We start from the raw sequence: 19782 nt of genomic DNA, 5'->3' as shown, positions 1-19782 counted from the left end.
TATTTGCCAAGAAAATTTTCCATTGAAAAAATAATCTGACATATAATGTCACAAAATGTCTCTGTTAATAAGAATAAATGCTCTTACCTTGTGTGTTTTTACACTCAAAGGAGCGATTACATTGCCCCACACTTGATACTTCCCCATTTCTTTGTCGTCTTTACTTTGAATCCTTGCCACGTACTTCCTTTTTTTTCATTTTCTTCTGCCTTCTTTTATGTTACCCCAAGTTTTGCCTCCCTTTACTTTCTAGGCGTATATTTTTTCCCATCTCACCACTATTATTCAGCATTGTTTCTGCATCCTCCTTTTGTGTTTTCTCCATAATACCCCCCCCCCCCCCCGAGCAAACATCTCCTTCATTTTCTGGCAAACTCTCCCCGCCATTTCTTTAAGTCAACCATTCCGCAACCCTCAAAGAAAACGGCAGACTTGTCTCACACATTCTGTAACTTTGGTAAAATAAAAAGAAAACCACAAGTGATAATGGAGCACTATATCACGCAAAATGAACTTTAATCCACTGGTTTAGCACTTTCAGCCCAATAATTAGGCCTTCATCTGAACAAAGTGTTAAAAAACTGTCTCATTTTTATACCATCATCAATACACATCACACCAATCAAATCTCATTTTACTTAAACTTAATGTAAAAACTGTTTAAAATGTGTTTCAATAAAAATGCATTTTAAATAAAGCATACATTTCCAACAAACATATAAACTGTTTACATTTGTTGTAATAAGCTTTTCTTTTCAACACAGCTTTATAGTTGACACCATTGTTAAGCCCAGGTGCCCTGCATACATCTAATAAAACCTGCCATTTAAACTCTCTAAAATCTAGTTCCCCCTCTCTGTCTCCATTAAAGCCCACTGGAACATGATCTATAACTGTAAAAAGAAACTTAACACTGTTATTGCTACTCACGCAGTTTAAAGTGTGCTTGTAAAGAGCATTATCCAAATTTTTCTTTTTGATGGCGTAATAGTGTTCATACATTCTGTTTTTAAGTTGTCTATTGTTTTTCCCAATATGGAATGAAGAACAGGTGGAGCATTTTGCCATGTATACCACAAATGTAGATTTACAATTAAAAATGCCTGGAACGTGCCACATCTTGCTCTGAGTTGCAACATTAAATTCTGCTCCCTCTGAAATGTATTTACAAAAATTGCAACTTTTACATTTAAAAGTACCTATGTTCCCTTGAGGCTTTTTTCTTTGCCCACTTTCTAACATTTCTTTGAAATTCCTTTCTATTGTTAACAAACATGGGGGCTTCTCCTACTACCATCTGAAGATCACTATTTGAAGCTAATATTCTCCAGTTGTTGGACACTATGTTTTTAATTTCTTTACTGTCTAAGGTAAAGGTTAACAACATGGACATTATCCAAGCCTTCTTGTTTCGTCTGTTTCCACTAAGCCCCTCCCTTTCACTTGTACTAATAATGTCTTGGACTATTTTAGAAGGGTACCCTCTGTTTTTAAATCTAGAATACAATTCCTGCATTAACAAATCTAACTGTGTTTCATTGCTTGTAAGTCTCTTAAGCCTTACTAACTGCCCCTTTATAATGTTATATCCCACATAAGTGGGATGCATACTAGAGTAACTCAAAAGACCATTGCTTGTCACATTCATATAACTGATGCAGGACCCCAAAAAATCTTTACCCTCCTCTTTAATAACTTCTAAATCTAAGAAACATGTCTTACAATTATCCCAACTATCAGTAAAATGTAAAAAGAGGTGCTGTTGTTCATGTGTACAATGAACTGTAAGAGCTCAGTTTGTGTGCCTCTCCAAATAAAAAGCGATCATCAATAAAACGATAATAACTCACAATTTTCTGTCTGTTGGTAAACTTGGACATAATGTTATTTCCCAGTAAGCCAGAACTACGTTGGCTTAATTGGAAGCCATCCTGGCACCCATCTCCACCCCCATTGTTTGCAAAAAATGTTCGTTGTCAAACATGAAGTAATTGTATGAAAGAATATTATCCATACATTCCAACATGATCCTGCACTCTTCTAATTCATATTCTCCACTGTTGATTAACAAATTCCCAACCCACTCTAACCCCACGTCATGAGAAATGCAGGTGTATAAAGATGCCACATCAACTGTCACCAGCAAATCACCAGCTTCAACCTTAATTTTATTGATTTTACTTAAAAAATCAAAGAATCCCTGATAAAGGAGTCTGTCTTCTGCACTATCTCAAGCAAAGTTCTATCTATAAACTTGGAACATGGCTCTAACTTCGATGCTGGTGAAGAAACTATGGGCCTATAAGGGGGACAGTGCCCATCCTTATGTATCTTTGGAATACCAAAGGGGTGCCCTATCCATTCCGCAACCCTCCTGACTGGAAGGTTGTAATTGTACAAACATCATTTGCTAACTTATCTTGATCAAACAGGTTTCTTTGAAGCATTTCCTCAGAATCCTGCACACATTCTCTGATCTCAATATTTGCTTTCTCTTCCATTTCTTTTGCCACTTCATCATCTCCGTTTCTCTCCATCTGCCTCCTTGTTTCTTTTCTCTGGGCCGCCTCTGCACCTGGAACAGAAACAGGAAGTGTTCTTCCAAAACTGGTCCCAATTGCAACAACAACAAGTAGGGGAAGTTCCCTCATACCCTGACCAAATTTTATGTAATAATATCAATACCACCTTGGGTCTCTCTTGAAAAGAGGTCACTAGCCAAATTGGACTGACCAGTTAACAAGGGATAATAAAATAAAAATATATGAAATAAATTTTGATTATTTTAACAACTGTAAATCAGTGGCCCTGATAATCATGAAAGGCTACCAAACAGGGCCCTTTTTAGCTGTCTCTCCTCTGTCATGCCTTATTATTCAGACAAGGTTTGGAGAGTGAGAAGCAGGGAACTTAAACTCAGCTAGCTTTAGTAGTAACGAGATCTTTGTGAGACTGTAAACACTAATGATCAAGGCACTATAAGCTGAACTGACAGAGGAAAAAAATCCCAGACAGTTTTTATTTATTTGTTTAGTTTCTTAAGCAGGTGTAATAGACTTAAAATATAAATTTTCAGATATGATAAGTTAGACAGTAGATGAAACGGTAGACTCTCACCGTTGTAACTTATGAACAGAACTTAAGAACTGCATCTCCACATAGAAAAAAATTCTTGCAGTCGGAACTAGATAGACCTGTACACTACTCAACTATTCACAGTTTTGCATAATGGCCAGATTTTGCTGATATTTTGATCTGTTCCTTATTAAATATGTAGTTTTCTGGCAAATCATTGAAGGTTGAAATCCCTAAATATTGACAGACATTTGACTCAAAGACTTCATATCCTGGAGAAAATGCATGCAAATGCAAAATCTGTTATTCTAACTTTCTCGGTCTAAAAGAGCAATATTTAAAATCTGTCCTTAATTTGGGGATTTTGCACCCCCCCCCCTTATTTGTGGCTGTGCCCAGAATTCTTCGGTTAAAAGGCCGAGTGCTATGGAGTTTTCACGTTGACTCTGCCAGAAACCTAATAAACTTCACAAATCTAAGAACTGAGTTAATTCTGTATAAACTAGGCTTGATATGTTTCTTAGAAACTCCTAGGAAAACTGCAGCATAGATACACACCTGCACTAGGTAGCCCATGCTTGTATGAGGACATTATAGCAATATTTATAAATGGCGGAGTACACTTAGGCCCTTCTTTACCCATATACACTGCAGTGAGTACAGAATGTTCTCTGTTAACTACTGTCATGACTTGACAACCACAAGACTGCAATTGTTAAGTGCATAATTTCATGCAGCATACTGTTTGCCCACATAAAAGTAAATTGTTTTAGCAGGCCCCGAAGTGGCCTTGATCAAAACTCAGAAGTGGCACTCCGGGGAACATTTTTCTTAGAGTATTTTTGTGTCTGCCCACCTTCCCAAAGCATGCTGCGTGATTCTCTATGCTAACTTGACCCTATATATTGTGTTTACCCTTGATACGTCAGTTTGTGTCATGAATCAAAAAGGACTGCAAAATGTAATTTCGCTTACATAATTAAACAAAAATCAGTAAGTGGATGGTCTGCAAATATTGTTTCACTTACATAGTTAAACAAAAACTAAATAAATACATGTAGACCACTCAGACGGTATGATGGACATACACTGGCACCTTATTTCCATCGGATACTACCAATAATACTAGTGATAATGCTGTAAAAGGAGAAAACCTGATTGCTGTGTTGGAGAACAGTCAGGAAGCAATACTACATTAAACAGATGGACCAGTTTGCAGACATTAAATGAACCCCAACGCCATTGTATTGCATTTGGAAAAATGTATTTCCAGTAGCACTTCCTGACATAATCAGAATTTGTAATTTCAATATCCACCAGTCAGCTGGAGCATAAACTTTCACCTATAGGTGACTTCATGGACAGTGAGTTGCCTTGGTTTCAGAAGCAGATGTCTCAAACAGTTCAGATGAATTGGCCAGAAGTTGCTTCAGAGTTAAAATACATTGATTTAAATAACTTTCAACCAGTTTCAGACTTGCAAAGCACAACAAGAACATAAAACTGGAAACGCAAACAGTGACACCCAGACATCTGACTACTATACACAAGAAACAAGTGCATCAGTGGCAGGCTGAAATGAAATGTGCAAAATATTAGTAATTTGCTAAGTACAGAGTGCCATATTTGACATTCCCCAAAAATCCTGATAGATTAACACTGAAAAAGGGTCACTGAGCTATAAACAAGGGTGAGTAACTAAGATACAGTGCTTCTTCTCAGTGAACTCATCAGTCAAAACTGTGTCCATATCGCAAACCCTAGCAGTCTGTACACTGAGCCCTGATTTGTACTAGGCAGGTCTAAGTAACTACAGTCTGCCTTCAAATTAAAGGGAAGGGTAAAACTAGATAAGCACTTTACGTTTGCAGACATGACAATGTAATACAATAAATAATGAAAAAAATCCATACATGAGAAGTTTGTGTATTATTTTTATTTTTTCATCAGCATTCCTGATAATGAAATCTCCATCCTGCTGCTCTGTTGACTTATTTGTTGGTCCAGATACAGGGGCTCAACTTATTGCTTATTACTGACACTCGGCCCGAAGGTGAAAATCAAACATACTCAACTGATGCTGTCATACTAGGAAACAAGTTGTTCATCCTTGGCCTAAGTCCCTCCCCAGCACGCCAACATCTACATTGGGCTAGACTGCCAATGGAAAGTAGCCTGAGTGCCCTTCTGTAGGCCCATAGGGTGGCTACCCTGTTATCTTCTCACCCCACCCCCAGACCAGTGTCTTTTCTCTGGGCTTTGGCCTCTGCCAGAACTCTACTAGTAAAACACCAGCATGCATCCCCCCCTGAACTGGTAAAGTCAAGGCTTTATCTTTGTATGCCACTGGTTAGTACAGGTCGCTCCAGTAACCTCAGACATTTAAGCACCGAGATTATTACGTCTCATGATGACATTATAAACAAAATTTAAGAAAAGTGCTCCAGTCATGAATGACATTATATTTATCCATACAGAGAGATGTGTGTAACAAATAAACGCTCTGCTCACCTGTATACACCTGTTGGCACCTGAACATGGTAAATGTGGACTGACATAGTTCTCTGAGAAAGTTGTTGTACTGTGTAAGGTAAGTAGCCACAGTGCATGCATATGAGACACACAAAAGTAAATATGCTAACAAGCTAATTGATTACTGGCAACTGTTGTGGGGCCACCTTTGTAGAAAGTTACTACTGGGGTTGTTCTCCAACTTGTGGTACATGGCCTGTGAAGAGACCTAAGATTAAATACTTTTAGAAGGGCTTTGAATATGTGCATTTGATAGTTACAAGCATCCTGAAATACTGTTATAACCAAAGCATTGTTTTTGGTTATTAGGGAAACTTAATCTTGTATGATTTCAGGTGGGAAGAAAGGAGAGAAATTGGTGGGACAATGAGGTGTGGTGGATAGCATGACTTTGGAGTTAAATGTCTCTGGCCACAAGCTAATCACCATGGATATCCACATCCCACCCTCACCCCTCCATAAGGAAACCACCATAAAAAAAAACTTCTCCAAAGCAAATTTTGGGCTTCTAAAAACAGAGGCGGCTACCTTCATGACACCCATGCAAATGGAAAATAGGTGCATGACTGCTGAATCATACACCAGTGCACTCACATACACAAGTGCATGGAACAGGCCATACCAAACAGAACCAAGATGCTCTCCTCCAAAAAAAGGAAGCCAATCTGGTGGTCCCAATCATAAACAAACTCTACAACAGAAGGAAAAAAGTGTTGCAGAAAAGGGTGAAGTCCCAAGACTGGAAAAACTCCTTTACTAGCCTCAGGAAAAAAACTGAGATCCATCATCAAATCCTCTAAAGCCAGCTATGAAAACAAAATTGCTGCAGATTCTAAAGACAACCACAAGGCATTCTATAGTTATATCAAGAATCTACATGGCAATACTCAGATCTGCCCTGAGTTACAGCACAATGGCAATACATATACAGAACCAACTGATATTGCCAACATATTGGCCGACAGGTTCAATGCGAACTTTACCCCCCCTTTTCACCCCCTAAAGGGCCTATCACAATACCTGAGGTATGCCAAGTCCCTATTATCATGGCTACACAGGTAAAAAACACTATCCAAAGCCAAGAATACAGCTTCCATAAGACCTGATAATATCCCTGCCTGTGTTCTACATGAATTACAGAGTGAACTGGCACCACACCTGAGTACTCTGTTTAATCACAGCCTCATTTCAGGCTTTGTTCCTACCAAATGGTATACTGCTATGGTCATCCCACTCCACAAAGGGGAGTGACTACAAACCCTGGGAACTACCACCCCATTAGCCTGATGAGTCTGATATGTAAGGCTATGGAGCGCATCATCTTGGACCTTTTAAATAAGGACATAGAGAATCTCTGAACTTTGGACCCCACGCAGTATGGGTTTGTGAAAGGTAGATTATGCCTGCTCAACCTGATAGATTTCTTCGAGTCTGTCACCAGAGCTGTGGATGAGGGCAAGGTCATTCACAGAGCCTATCTAGATCTTGCCAAGGCCTTCAACACCATCCCTCACTCAGGAGTCATAGATAGACTCACTAAACTAGGCATAAACCCCTAGGTAACAAAATGGGTTGCAAACTGGCTCACTGATAGAACCCACACTGTGAAAGTAGCGGACTCCAAATCTGACTACCGACCAGCTGCAAGTGGTGTCCCACAGGGATCGGTCCTAGGTCCTTTCCTGTTTGGCATCTACTTCTTTGAAGTTCAAGACAACACAAAGGGAGAGGCTGACCATGTTCGCAGATGATTGCAAACTAGGAGCCAAGACTGATTCTCCAACTGATGTAGACATTCTACAAAAAGGCCTCACTGACACCAAGGCCTGGTAGCAGAACCATGGCCTTAAGGTCAGTGCCAAAATGTGCATTGTCTTTCCCTTTGGGAAATGAACTACCATATAGGTGGTAGTCCACTAAACACCGAAGATGTGATAAGAGACCTGGGGACACAGGTTGACAGCAACCTCTCCTTTGATAACCACATTGCCACTGTAGTCAGAAAGTCCTTCTCTGTGCCACATCTCGTTACAAAAGGTTTCTCATCCAGGAGGAAAGAAGTCATAATCCCTCTCTACTCATCCCTCATTAGAACTATTATAGAATACAATGCCCCATACGGTATGTACCTCACTAGACACCTACAACAATTGGAAAGGCCATACAAATACCTCACTAAGTGGATCTTAGGCCTTAGACACATGCCCTATATAGACAGACTCAAAAAAACTCCAGCTATAGTCTGTCTCTTATTGCCTACTTAGAGGCAATCTCTGCTTGACCTACAAAGCCATGTCTGACCCAGAGCTGCTAGATATGCTACACCTAAAGAAATCCCAATTCCTCCATGCCACACACTCCAGGGACCTTAACCTCATTACAACAATAAACAGAACATGCTGGAAGGACAGGTTCCTAACCCAGAGACTTCCCATACTGTGGAATAGACGTCCCATTCACATGAAGCAGAGCACATCACTGGCCCTCTTTAAGAGAAATCTTGAGGAGTGGGTGGGCAATAGTAAGTTCACCCTGGGGATCAGTTCAGTAGCCTTGCTTGACAGGAGCACTGGGAACTAACTCTGGGTGGCATGATGCCAGTGAATCTTCTTGGGCTAGGCTTATATAGGCTCCAGGGCCATTAGCCTAGTACACACATATGAACCTACTGAACCTATTAGTTATGATATTTGGGTTGGAGTGCGATATGACATTGGTGAGAAGAAATGGGTATTATTCTGTGTTTCCTAATACAGCTGAAAAAAAAGAGAATTATACCTGATATCTTTGCTATCTAGGTGCTGAGGACCCCAGTAGCAAACAAGACATACTCTATGCTCTACTCAGCTGAACCTCTCTCACATGGTCAGGGTGCTTGACTGAGGGGATGAAATTGCATAGCCATACAGTAGTCCATTGCTTGTGGTCATTAGTGCCTTCTCGCTCTCTAAGAGCCCAGGGCAGAAATTGAAGGTCATGACGATGTTTTTATTAGGGATGTAACTACTTTGGTTTTTCAGTACTTGGGTAGCTGCTGTTGATTCTACTGCCTTGCATACGATTATTGGATAATGCGTGAGGTACATATGATTATTGGGTAATATGCAAGGTATGCAGGATTACTGGGTAATGCATGAGGTACTCAGGATTACTGGGTAATGTGCGAGGTACGCAGGATTACTGGGTAATGCATAAGGTACATATGATTATTGGGTAATGTGCGAGGTACGCAGGATTACTGGGTAATGTGTAAGGTACTCAGGATTACTGGGTAATGTGTGAGGTACGCAGGATTACTGGGTAATGCATGAGGTACATATGATTATTGGGTAATGTGCGAGGTATGCAAGATTACTGGGTAATGTGCGAGGTACTCAGGATTACTGGGTAATGTGCGAGGTACTCAGGATTACTGGGTAATGTGCGAAGTATGCAGGATTACTGGGTAATGCGTGAGGTACATATGATTACTGGGTAATGTGCGAGGTACGCAGGATTACTGGGTAATGTGCGAGGTACTCAGGATTACTGGGTAATGTGCGAGGTACGCAGGATTACTGGGTAATGTGCGAGGTATGCAGGATTAATGGGTAATGTGCGAGGTATGCAGGATTACTGGGTAATGTTCGAGGTACGCAGGATTACTGGGTAATGTGCGAGGTTCCATGTTTGGTTACATCGGAGGTTCCATGTTATACTAGAAAGCTTGTTATGCTGCTTTGTAACTCTCCCCCCTGGTTTTGTCTTTATTTTTAATACTTCCTGTTTTATTCCACCACTTTGTAACATTGAACTGCTTATATTTTTACTAAATATAACATTTATTAAATGTTATATTCTCTGTATATGAAAGTTTCTTGAATGGATACTGTTGTTAAATTGTTGTATACCATTTTAGGGATTGTTTAATGCGGCTTTTGTACCCACTGTTTTTTAACATCTGTTGCTTTCCTTCATGGCTGTTACTATTTGTTTTAATTGCTTGGTTAGTTGGGATTTGTTTTTGAGTTGTTACCCTGCCTTATTTCCAGGTCTTTTGTTTTGTACTTTAATTCTTCCATTCCTGAATTTATATTCAAGAAGGGTGTGGTTGACACCTTGTCTATGGACTACAGATTATCCGTTCTTGTGGTGCTTTGTAATTTAGAGTATTTAGATGGTATTGCAATGACCTCAAGCTCAAAGATTTGCCCACACACGCTGTCAAGACTGAGACCATCTTTCCTGAAGGAGAAGCTCAGAAACTGTATCCTCGAGGCCTGGTTTAGGAACGAAGTTCTCAATGGCCAGGCCTGCTGCATGATTTCTTGAGGAGTAAGCAAGCCCTCAGCACTGTGGAGCACATTAATGGCCACCCATCTCCCTCTTTTTTTATAAGTCCTTACAAAAAAACATAAAAAAGCCTTATAACAGGCTAAGGAAAGCTTTGAAGTGTTCCCAGTCTTGTCCAGTCTGGTACCAGCCAAGTCACCCAAGCGAATGTCTTCACCAACCCTACAGCATCATTCTTGAGCATGGCCTGGTACTGCAGAGGACAGATATGCAACAATTTAAATACTGTATTATAATCTAATAAAGGGACTAAGTCATAGCTGGAGATAATGTAAGACAATACTTTATTATTTCAACATGAAATACATGCAAAAGCTTTTATTAATCCAACCTGAAATAAAAACAATTGGCTAATATAACTTCAAGTTTGACAGTCAGTATTACTAAATGCATTCTATTTTAGTTAAACAATTATAATTAATCAATTAGTTATTAGACCTGTGTTATCAAGTCATTTAAGTGATTAAGATTATGAAGTGCTTAAGTATAAGAAGCATGTAAGTAGGACAGAATAAATAAAAAACATAGAATACAGTCTAACGATAGTTAAGATAGTTTGTATAAAGTACATTTGTCAACCCTTCAGTCCGGAAACTCTACTAGGCTTCTTTTTCTGAGATGTAAATGAACTGTAGACAAGTTGTTTTCTCTGGCTTTCCCAATACATGTGAAACCATCTTATGCCCTTAGGTGAACATGAATTTATTTCTGTGTTGAAGAAATAAAGTATTTTTTTTATGTATTACTGCCACTTAGTCCCTTTTGTTAGACTGTGGTCAAGGACTGCTTATGGTGGAACTTGGACAGTCAGCCACGACCAGTGGATTGTAGATGGGTTACATCAGCATGGAAACAGACAAAATTATCCTAGAAGAAGGCTTTATTGACCCTTAGCACCTCTTGTTAAGAAGATCTTCCAAGAAGTTAACAGGTTTTTGCCCATTCCCCCATTTCAAGTCATTGGTTTGGAGGTTTTGAAGTTCTTGTTTTTGACATCTCTTTTACTGGTGACCATCATCTTTATTTACAGGATTTCAGATATGCAGACCAACATGTAAACAGAATCATATCTAGTCTTTCACGGGGTTGGGTATCCCTTAGGGTAACCCATGCGTCCTTCTGAAAGCAATTTCCAAACTGTGCCTAAAGAAGTGCAGCAATATCCTTGCTTTCTTTGCTGAGGTGAAAATGAAACGAGAGAATGCATTTCATATCCCTTCATATCCCAGATGGGCACTATCAGCCAAGTTTTTTTTTTGTTTGTACCTAAGGAGGCCGCATGAGTTTAGCAAAAATAAATTGTGTTCAAATCCTTTGCTGGTGGGAGGGAAGGTCACAGCTACCAAACAAACTCTTTCCATTTAGATTGCCGGTTGTATTTCTTTTGCATCAGATATGTAGTGACCCCCCCCCCCTCGGAAGGTGCTGGAAGCAAAGGCCACTATAGTAGAGGTGTGAGTACTCCCTGTGTTTGTTTGAAGAATACTTTCATTGCAGATACCTCTGACATGGCCAGCTTTGTTGATGTACACCATTCCAGGCATTATTGCCTAATTCACAGCTCCTGGAGTCAGACTTTCCTTATTACTTCTATATTTCAGGGATCGGTATTTTGAGCCGTGGTTATTGGGACCGTCTTGCAGCTCCTTCCATCCAGGTGGATTTAATGGTTGGGATTCATCTCGCACATATGTCCTACCAAGGATGGTTACTGATATTACATTTAGTCAATATATTCAATTAACCTATGAAATGATCTAGAAGGAAACTCTCCCTTATACATCTCAAATGCTCACTCTCTCTCTGTCACTCCATCCCCTGACCTCGGTTAACCTATCCATCAGCCTCAGCTATTGCAGTTCTCTTTAAGTCAGGCAGATATATATTTGTATATTATTTGTTAACAGTGCAGTAGTCAAATCTGCATTATTTCTTGATTTGTTATAAATCTGGTCACTGATCATTAGGTGGGAACTGGTGGGCTCTGAGACTTCTTACTGTGTTGCAGTCAGTGTGTGATGTCACAGTTTGCACTGTCTTCAGGTGTTTATGCCTCCCAGAGAACAGGTGCATCCTAAAAAAATGCCAAATTGTGATGGCTGAAGAAGATAAAAAAACACATCACTGACCCGTTAAGCAAGGTACTCAGTCCCACTATGGACCAGCTGATCTGGTGAGAACATATCTGTTGGATGTGTAGACCCTTAGCCTCAGATAAACTTTGTTAGTTAAGTAGCATGCAGTGGGGGGATAGGCATGTGCCATATAGCCACAGCAATAGAAAACGTTTGTCTGGAAGCAAGTCAACTGAATGTCCTTGGTTCTAATGAAATTGCTATATATCAAATTAATCTGTGTTTTTTTTTCTTTTAAGGCTATAAAATTGTGTTTTATTTATATGACCTCTTTGCTGTTTTTTATAATGAAACATTTAATTTTGTGTTTTCATAAGTGAGGAAATATATTTCCTTTGTCATACTTTGGTGAGTTCTCTCTTTTCTGTTTTATAACTTAATGTTCCAGTTATGAAGTAGTGTCTGTTATGAATCATTTATTGTATAATTGTTTTTTACAGGCTTGACTCATTAAGAATTATAGCTCTGTTACTCCAGTGCAAGGAAAAAACAAATTAAATAATCATGCTTGTCTTGACCTTAATTTCTTTTATCAGGCTGTTCCCCTCTGACTATAGAAAGAAACCTGCCAGTTCTGTGTTCAGCAGGATATTACAAAGAAAACAAAAGCTCCCATCCCATGTTTGTCTTGCAGACTTGTTAGTGTTAGACGCACGCTAGTTCCTTCTGCTCCTTTGTTTTAGTAAACATATGCTTTAAAACTTTTATGTGGCTTTTTTATGATGTGCAAGTGATTAAAATGTTAACTAATTGCAGGTTTCTTTTCTTGTTTTTTTTCTGCTCTTGCACTTCGCTGCTTTGTTATATGGCATCCCTTTTCACATTCCACCAGTCACCAACCTTGCTTGCCACTGATCATTTTTGTTTATCATCATCACATTCTGCCTCCCCCACATCCTCAACTGAGCTTCGAAGGAGATGTAAGGAGAACGCTCAAAGGCCAGCAATCTGTGACCTACCTAAAGACATGACCCATGCAGCCAGTGAGTCCGAGCTGGACCCTGACCGAAAAGGAAAGCTGTACATAGATGAGAGAGACTTGCAGTCTGGCTATAAAACAAAAACTTGTAAAGGTGGAACCATGTTTTCTTTCTCCTTGCATCTTCCGGACTCCTTCCCAAGTCTCCTGGATGATGATGGCTACCTTGCATTCCCTAACCTTTCTGAAGCTAATATACTGCCTGAATGTGTGCTGCATTTTCTGCCAATCCGTTCACCATCACTTCTTCCTAGTTTCCTTTTCATATTCTTTTTCCTTCTGTCCGTCTCATTTTCTGTGCCTTATGCCCTTACCCTATCCTTTCCACTGGCTTTGTGCCTCTGCTACCTGGAGCCCAAGGCGGCTTCCTTCAGTGCTTCACTTGACAATGACCTGAGTGACAGTTCAGAGGAAGAGGTGTGTACCTCGGCCTAGAACACACTTCTTATTGTATTCACTGCTTAACTGTACACAATGCTAGAATGCTGCAATAGCCCTGCTCTCACAGCCTTCTGTGTAAAGTCTGTCATTTTCTTATTGAAGTGAACAAATTTAGTTAAGCTGTTCATCTTGGGAAAGGCACAAAATTATTGAAAAATGCATCACTTTGAGATATAAACTTTACCTTTGTTTAATATTTGGTGGACATTGTAATTAATAAGTAGTGAACCTAAACATAGTATATCAACATCAATATTTACATAAAATATGTATTTGCTAGTGCTGTTTTGCAATGCAACAATGTATGAAACTTGTTTGAGGAGCTACAGTTGAAGGATTAACAGCTGTTATGAACATCTTAAGTACAAACATCTGATGTTACTGACAGATGCATTCATCAAATGGTTAACAGGCAGCATCAAAAGACCTGTGCAAAAAGCATAATCTGTGAAAGTGTATGCACCCAAGGGGCTGCAGAAGGAATCTGTGCAAAAAGCATAATCTGTGAAAGTGTATGCACCCAAGGGGCTGCAGAAGGAATCTGTGCAAAAAGCATAATCTGTGAAAGTGTATGCACCCAAGGGGCTGCAGAAGGAATGAGATGTTATGTTGAAATGTATACATAAATGTAACGTAATGTATCTTTTTACAGAAAAGCAGGTGTTCGGAAATAAGGGGCCAGTGATGTAAGACGGTACCATATTTCTAAGCCTGTTGCTTCCTGCTGCAGTCCTTACCTCATTAAAGTAAACTGACGCACACATTAGCTAACCTGAGCTACTTACTAAAGGCTTGACTAGAAGAAAAAGCTTCTGAAGAAGTTCTTAAAGTGGTAAATGGTAACAAACCTCCTTATCATAGCATAGCTAACTACAGGACACTGTCTATGTCCACCTCAGCCCATACCTCCTACCTAATCACTATAGAGTCCCTGAGCATTAAGCCAAAAAACTTTCCCTCCATTAACTGGGATACTTATACAGTCTCAGAAATGCATGGCCAGAAATTTGACTTCATCAGTACAAACTCTCTGTATAAGTTAGACCACGCTTCATCAAGGGGCAGTAAATCCTAGTCTTGGTCCTTTCCAATATGAGACAACTTTACTTTGTACCTATTTGAACTTCATCTCTAGTCATATCAGACCACAAATCAGTCACTTTCACCTTAAGACTGAAGCTGAAAGCATGTTCCACTACCTCAGTATTCAGACATTAAGGTAAGGCTAATCTACTAATGCTTAGTGATGACCTGGCTAAATTAAGAAGTCCCATATAACTTAATGACCGCAGTGTGGAATCCTTTACCGCCAAATTCTACGAATATGTACATAGCTGTATAGACACATCTTCCCCCTCAGAATTAAATACAGTGCCAAACTGAAAAATAAATCCTGTGGTGGAACCCTCATATAAACAAACTCTGTAGTAAAAGAAGAAACTCATTGCATGCAAAAATAAGTTTAACCCTCACGATGCCAATAATGCTGTTGCTAAACTTAATGTGGAACTCAGGACCCTGATTAAAATCAACCAAAGACACATATGAGGTAAAATAGCTACCCAGGTGATGGATAACTATAAAGCCTTCTTTAACTATGTTAGAAATATCAGAAACAATGCTGTGTAGGGATAATAGTAAAGGATTTCACATAGTCAGACCCAGATGATATAGCCAATCTGCCTGCAAATATATTTTTTCTAATTAGTCCCAGGTTACATACCTGCATCTACATTTCCCCTCAAATCTCCCAAGAACAAGCCCTCAAGATGCTCGCCAAGGCCAGGAATAGTACTTCTGTACGACCATACAATATATCGGACTGCCTTCTGGTCAGCGTGAAACTTGATTTATTAGTCTCCGCTACAGAAGTGATTCAGTACCTGCAGTCAAAGAGACTTCAAGCCAGATGAATGGAGGACAGCAACAGCCATCCCCAGCACAAAGGTAGGGCATCAGTCGACCTGAGTAATTATAGACTAAAAATAGACTATAATATAGACTATAATATAGACTATAATAATTATAGACTAAAAAGCCTGACCACCCTCATCTGTAAGGCTATGGGAAGGATCATTATGGAGTTAATAAATAAGGACATAGGTAATCTACAGATTCTCAACCCAAACCATTATGGATTCGGTAAAGGTAGATCCTGCCTAGTTACCTGGCTGACTTATTTAAGAAGGATACAGAAGCAACTGGTGAGACATATCAGTATACACCGCATATCTAGACCTTGTAATGGCATTTGACACCATCCCATACTCAAGTATTATAGATAAACTCTCCCAGCTAAATGTAAATCCTTGTGTATCTCATTGAATAGCACAGTGGCTTTCAAATAGAACCCAGGGGATTGGGGTGGGCAGTTGTGCTTCCTCCAAAAGACCGGTCATTAGCAATGTACCCCAAGCGTCAGTCCTTGGGCCACTCCTCTTTGGCATTTACTTCTTGGAGGTCAAAACAAATATTAAGATGTTATGACCGACCATGTTTGCATATGATTGTATACTTGGTGCCATCATAAACACCTCAGAGGACACTAAAACCCTCCAGGACAGCATTTTCAAAATAAATAGCTGGTGTCAAAACCATGGACTTAAACTAGATGTCATGAAATTTATAATTTTGTCCTTTGGCAAACATGTCTTCTCTTGTAACTATCACAATGACAATCATCATCATCATCATCATCATCTTCTTTCGGCTGCTCCCGTTAGGGGTCACCACAGCGGATTGCCTGTTTCCATTTCATCCTGTCCTCTGCATCTTGCTCTGTCACACCAACCACCTGCATATCCTCTCTCACCACATCCATAAACCTTATCTTAGGCCTTCCTCTTTTCCTCTTACCTGGCAGCTCCATCCTTAGCATCCTTTCCCCAATATACCCAGCATCCCTCCGCAGCACATGTCCAAACCATTGCAATCTTGCTTCTCTTGCTTTGTCTCCAAACTGTCCAACCTGAGCTGACCCTCTAATATACTGATTCCTAATCCTGTCCATCCTAGTCACACCCAGTGCAAATCTTAACATCTTTAACTCTGCCACATCCAGCTCAGACTCCTGCCTTTTTGTCAATGCCACTGTCTCCAACCCATATAACATAGCTGGTCTCACTACCCTCTTGTAGACCTTCCCTTTCACTCTTACTGGTACTCGTCTGTCACAAATCACTCCTGACACTCTTCTTCACCCATTCCACCCTGCCTGTACTCTCTTCTTCACCTCTCTTCCACACTCACCATTACTCTGAACTGTTGATCCCAAGTACTTAAACTCATCCACCTTTACCACCTCTACTCCCTGCATCCTCACCATTCCTCTATCCTCCCTCTCATTCACACACACATATTCTGTCTTAGTCCTGCTGACCTTCATTCCTCTTCTCTCTAGAGCATATCTCCATCTCTCCAGGGTCTCCTCCACCTGTTCCCTACTCTCACTACAGATCACAGTGTCATCTGCAAATGTCATAGTCCACGGGGACTCCTGTCTGATCTCGTCTGTTAACCTGTCCATCATCATTGCAAATAAGAAAGGGCTCAGAGCTGATCCTTGATGTAATCCCACCTCCACCTTAAACGCATCCGTCACTCCCACCGCAGACCTCACTGCTGTCACACTACCCTCATACATATTGTGTATCACTCTTACATACTTTTCTGACACTCCCGACTTTCTCATACAATACTACAACTCCTCTCTAGGCACCCTGTCATACGCTTTCTCTAAGTCTACAAAAACACAATGCAACTCCTTCTGACCTTCTCTATACTTCTCCATCAACACTCTCAGAGCAAACATGGCATCTGTACTGCTCTTTCCCGGCAGGAAACCATACTGCTGATCACTAATCATCACATCCCTTCTTAACCTAGCTTCCACTACTCTTTCCCATAACTTCATGCTGTGACTGATCAGTTTAATCCCTCTGTAGTTACTACAGCTCTGCACATCACCCTTATTCTTAAAAATCAGTACCAAAATACTTTTTCTCCATTCCTCAGGCATCCCCTCACTTTCCAAAATTTCATTAAACAATCTGGTTAAAAACTCCACTGCCATTTCACCTAAACACCTCCGTGCTTCCACAGGTATGTCATCTGGACCAACAGCCTTTCCATTCTTCATCCTCTTCATAACTATCCTTAATTCCTCCTTGCTAATCCATTGCACTTCATGATTTGCACCTCTGAAAGTTGATACCTTAGTCTTGGGAAACACTGTTGTCAACAAACTTCCCTTTGCTCACCACGTATCCTCTTTTATGAGGATGCACTTTTCTTTTGCATATCTAAGGGTATCTAAGGGTATCGTGCCCACTGCAATCAGCATTTATTAGGCCAGGTCAAAACATTGGTCACAACTGGAATGACCACAACCTTTTTGTCATTAAAAAATTCAAGGGCCTAAACTGTCAAAACTATGCAGTCCATCTCAATGCCTTGTCCATTATCTGAGTATCATGCAGGCTACTAAGGGGTAACTTATGTCATGTGTATAGAACTTCAGCAGAATATATTTTACACATTTGCAAGTCTAGTGATGTCATAAGCACCCATTCAAAGGGATCTCGATCTCTTCTGCAAAATAGAGGAATAGGTTTGCATCACAATGAGTACTTCTTCTATGGAACTATCTTCCACTCTGCGTAAAGCAAAGTACTTCTCTTATTCTATTCAAATATAATTTGTATGATTGGATAGGGGAAACATGTAAATGACCCAACATGTCCTTGTTCGGCCTATCTCTGGGTTGTTTGTATGTAAACTATAAGGACTAAAATTTACAGTGGGAATGTAAGGTTAGGCTGTTAAGATCCTCACATATTAGTAAACACCTGTGAACTTATTTGGGTTCCTTCTTTATGCTGCACAGTTCATGTACAGGCTGCAAACCTTCCCAGCACTTTCACAAAGTAGCCATAACAATGTGGGGTTTATTGCTGGCTGTGTGGCAATACCTTTGATCTGTTCCACAACCTATTCCTTTCTTTCAGAAATACCACATTACTGGACCAGCTTCATTAGTACTTCACAAATGTTTCAGAAATACCATACAATTAGCCTGGATAGCACTTTATACTTTGCACACACTTGTCATTTAGACCATAGTTAAAACATCTACGGTAGTCAGCATTTTCCATACTGGAACCCTATAGAATTTCCCAAGGTGTTGCTCTCAAAATACTGCAACAGTAGTTAAAGAAAATATTATTAGTAAGTAAAATATGTAGATGTGTTTATTGCAAAAAAAGTTTCAATAAAAATAAACAAAAAAGAATGCAACACTTTTCCTCAGTAAATCCCAGTATACGCACATTGTAATTTATGTGATTTATATTCTAAGCAAAGCCATGGCAATATTTTTTCTCAGCACATTAAAAACACAAACTTTGGATTGGCACAAAGCTTTTCCAAAAGTCTGTGTAAAATTACTGTTTCACCTTTTGAGCAGACTGCTTTTCCAAGCTTTGCATTTACTATGGAGAATTGTATAGCTTTTCCCAATTTCACAGTTAGTTTGAAATCACAGTGTTTTACAGTTTACCAAGTTCAATTCTATATTTAAAGTGCATTAAGTTAGTGCTTCCAGTTTGGACATTCAACATAATTTTGCCGTATCTGCCACTTACCTGTGTAATTTCAGTGCATGCTTTGTACTGAAATTATATTTTGCAAGTTTTGTGAATTGGCATATATCTTTTGAAAACAACCCCCTAGATATTTCATAGCAGCTTGCCAAAAATCTTTTAGCAGTACTTGCCATTCTGTCACTGTTTGACATGACATACACTTATTTCTAAACTTATTTTAACAAGGTAAATGCACTTTCTTCTCTCTCAGAGTTTACCTTCTGATTGTTTTTCTCTCTCTTTCTCTGCCTCCAGTGTGGTCAAATTCAAGTCCTCTCCTATTTGAAGAGTCACCTAACAATGCACTTTGAATTTTACCCTTGTATTTACAGTAACACAGCAAAAATCGCAGTTTGAAAATGAGAAAAATTGCAATTCGTCACAAAGCACCCTCTCAAAATATCTGTTATTTTTACTGATGGAGAAGTCAACTCACAACGGGTATGCATCTGCAGGCAGCAACGTAGGTATCAAAATTCATAACAGTTTGGTGTAGTTTACCCAAACTTTTTTCCTTGAAGACCAGTGCAATATTAGTGACCACAGTGGAGGCACACGCTATGATTTCAGCATCATTTACTTACAGAGACTTTCAGAAGTGCTGGTTATCAACACTGATTTTGTGCAGTGCAGGTTATTTGGATTG

At 39.7% G+C, this 19782-nt stretch overlaps 1 protein-coding gene across 1 annotated transcript in view; it reads left to right on the top strand.

Moving 5' to 3' along the window:
- The window catches only part of EPB41L3 (erythrocyte membrane protein band 4.1 like 3), a gene marked incomplete in the record, with an annotated part of 1523429 nt that overhangs the window by 1193431 nt on the left and 310216 nt on the right, over positions 1 to 19782 (top strand). Inside the window, 1 exon segment of the mRNA XM_044066506.1 lies at positions 12907 to 13470. Coding sequence (XP_043922441.1) covers positions 12907 to 13470 — 564 coding nt within the window.

Source organism: Protopterus annectens, chromosome 3.part1 (genome assembly GCF_019279795.1).
Source record: "Protopterus annectens isolate FY-2018-M chromosome 3.part1, PAN1.0, whole genome shotgun sequence".
Classification (NCBI taxonomy): domain Eukaryota; kingdom Metazoa; phylum Chordata; order Ceratodontiformes; family Protopteridae; genus Protopterus; species Protopterus annectens.
The sequence above is the reverse complement of the archived record's forward strand: the minus strand, read 5'-3'. Positions and strand labels throughout refer to the sequence as shown.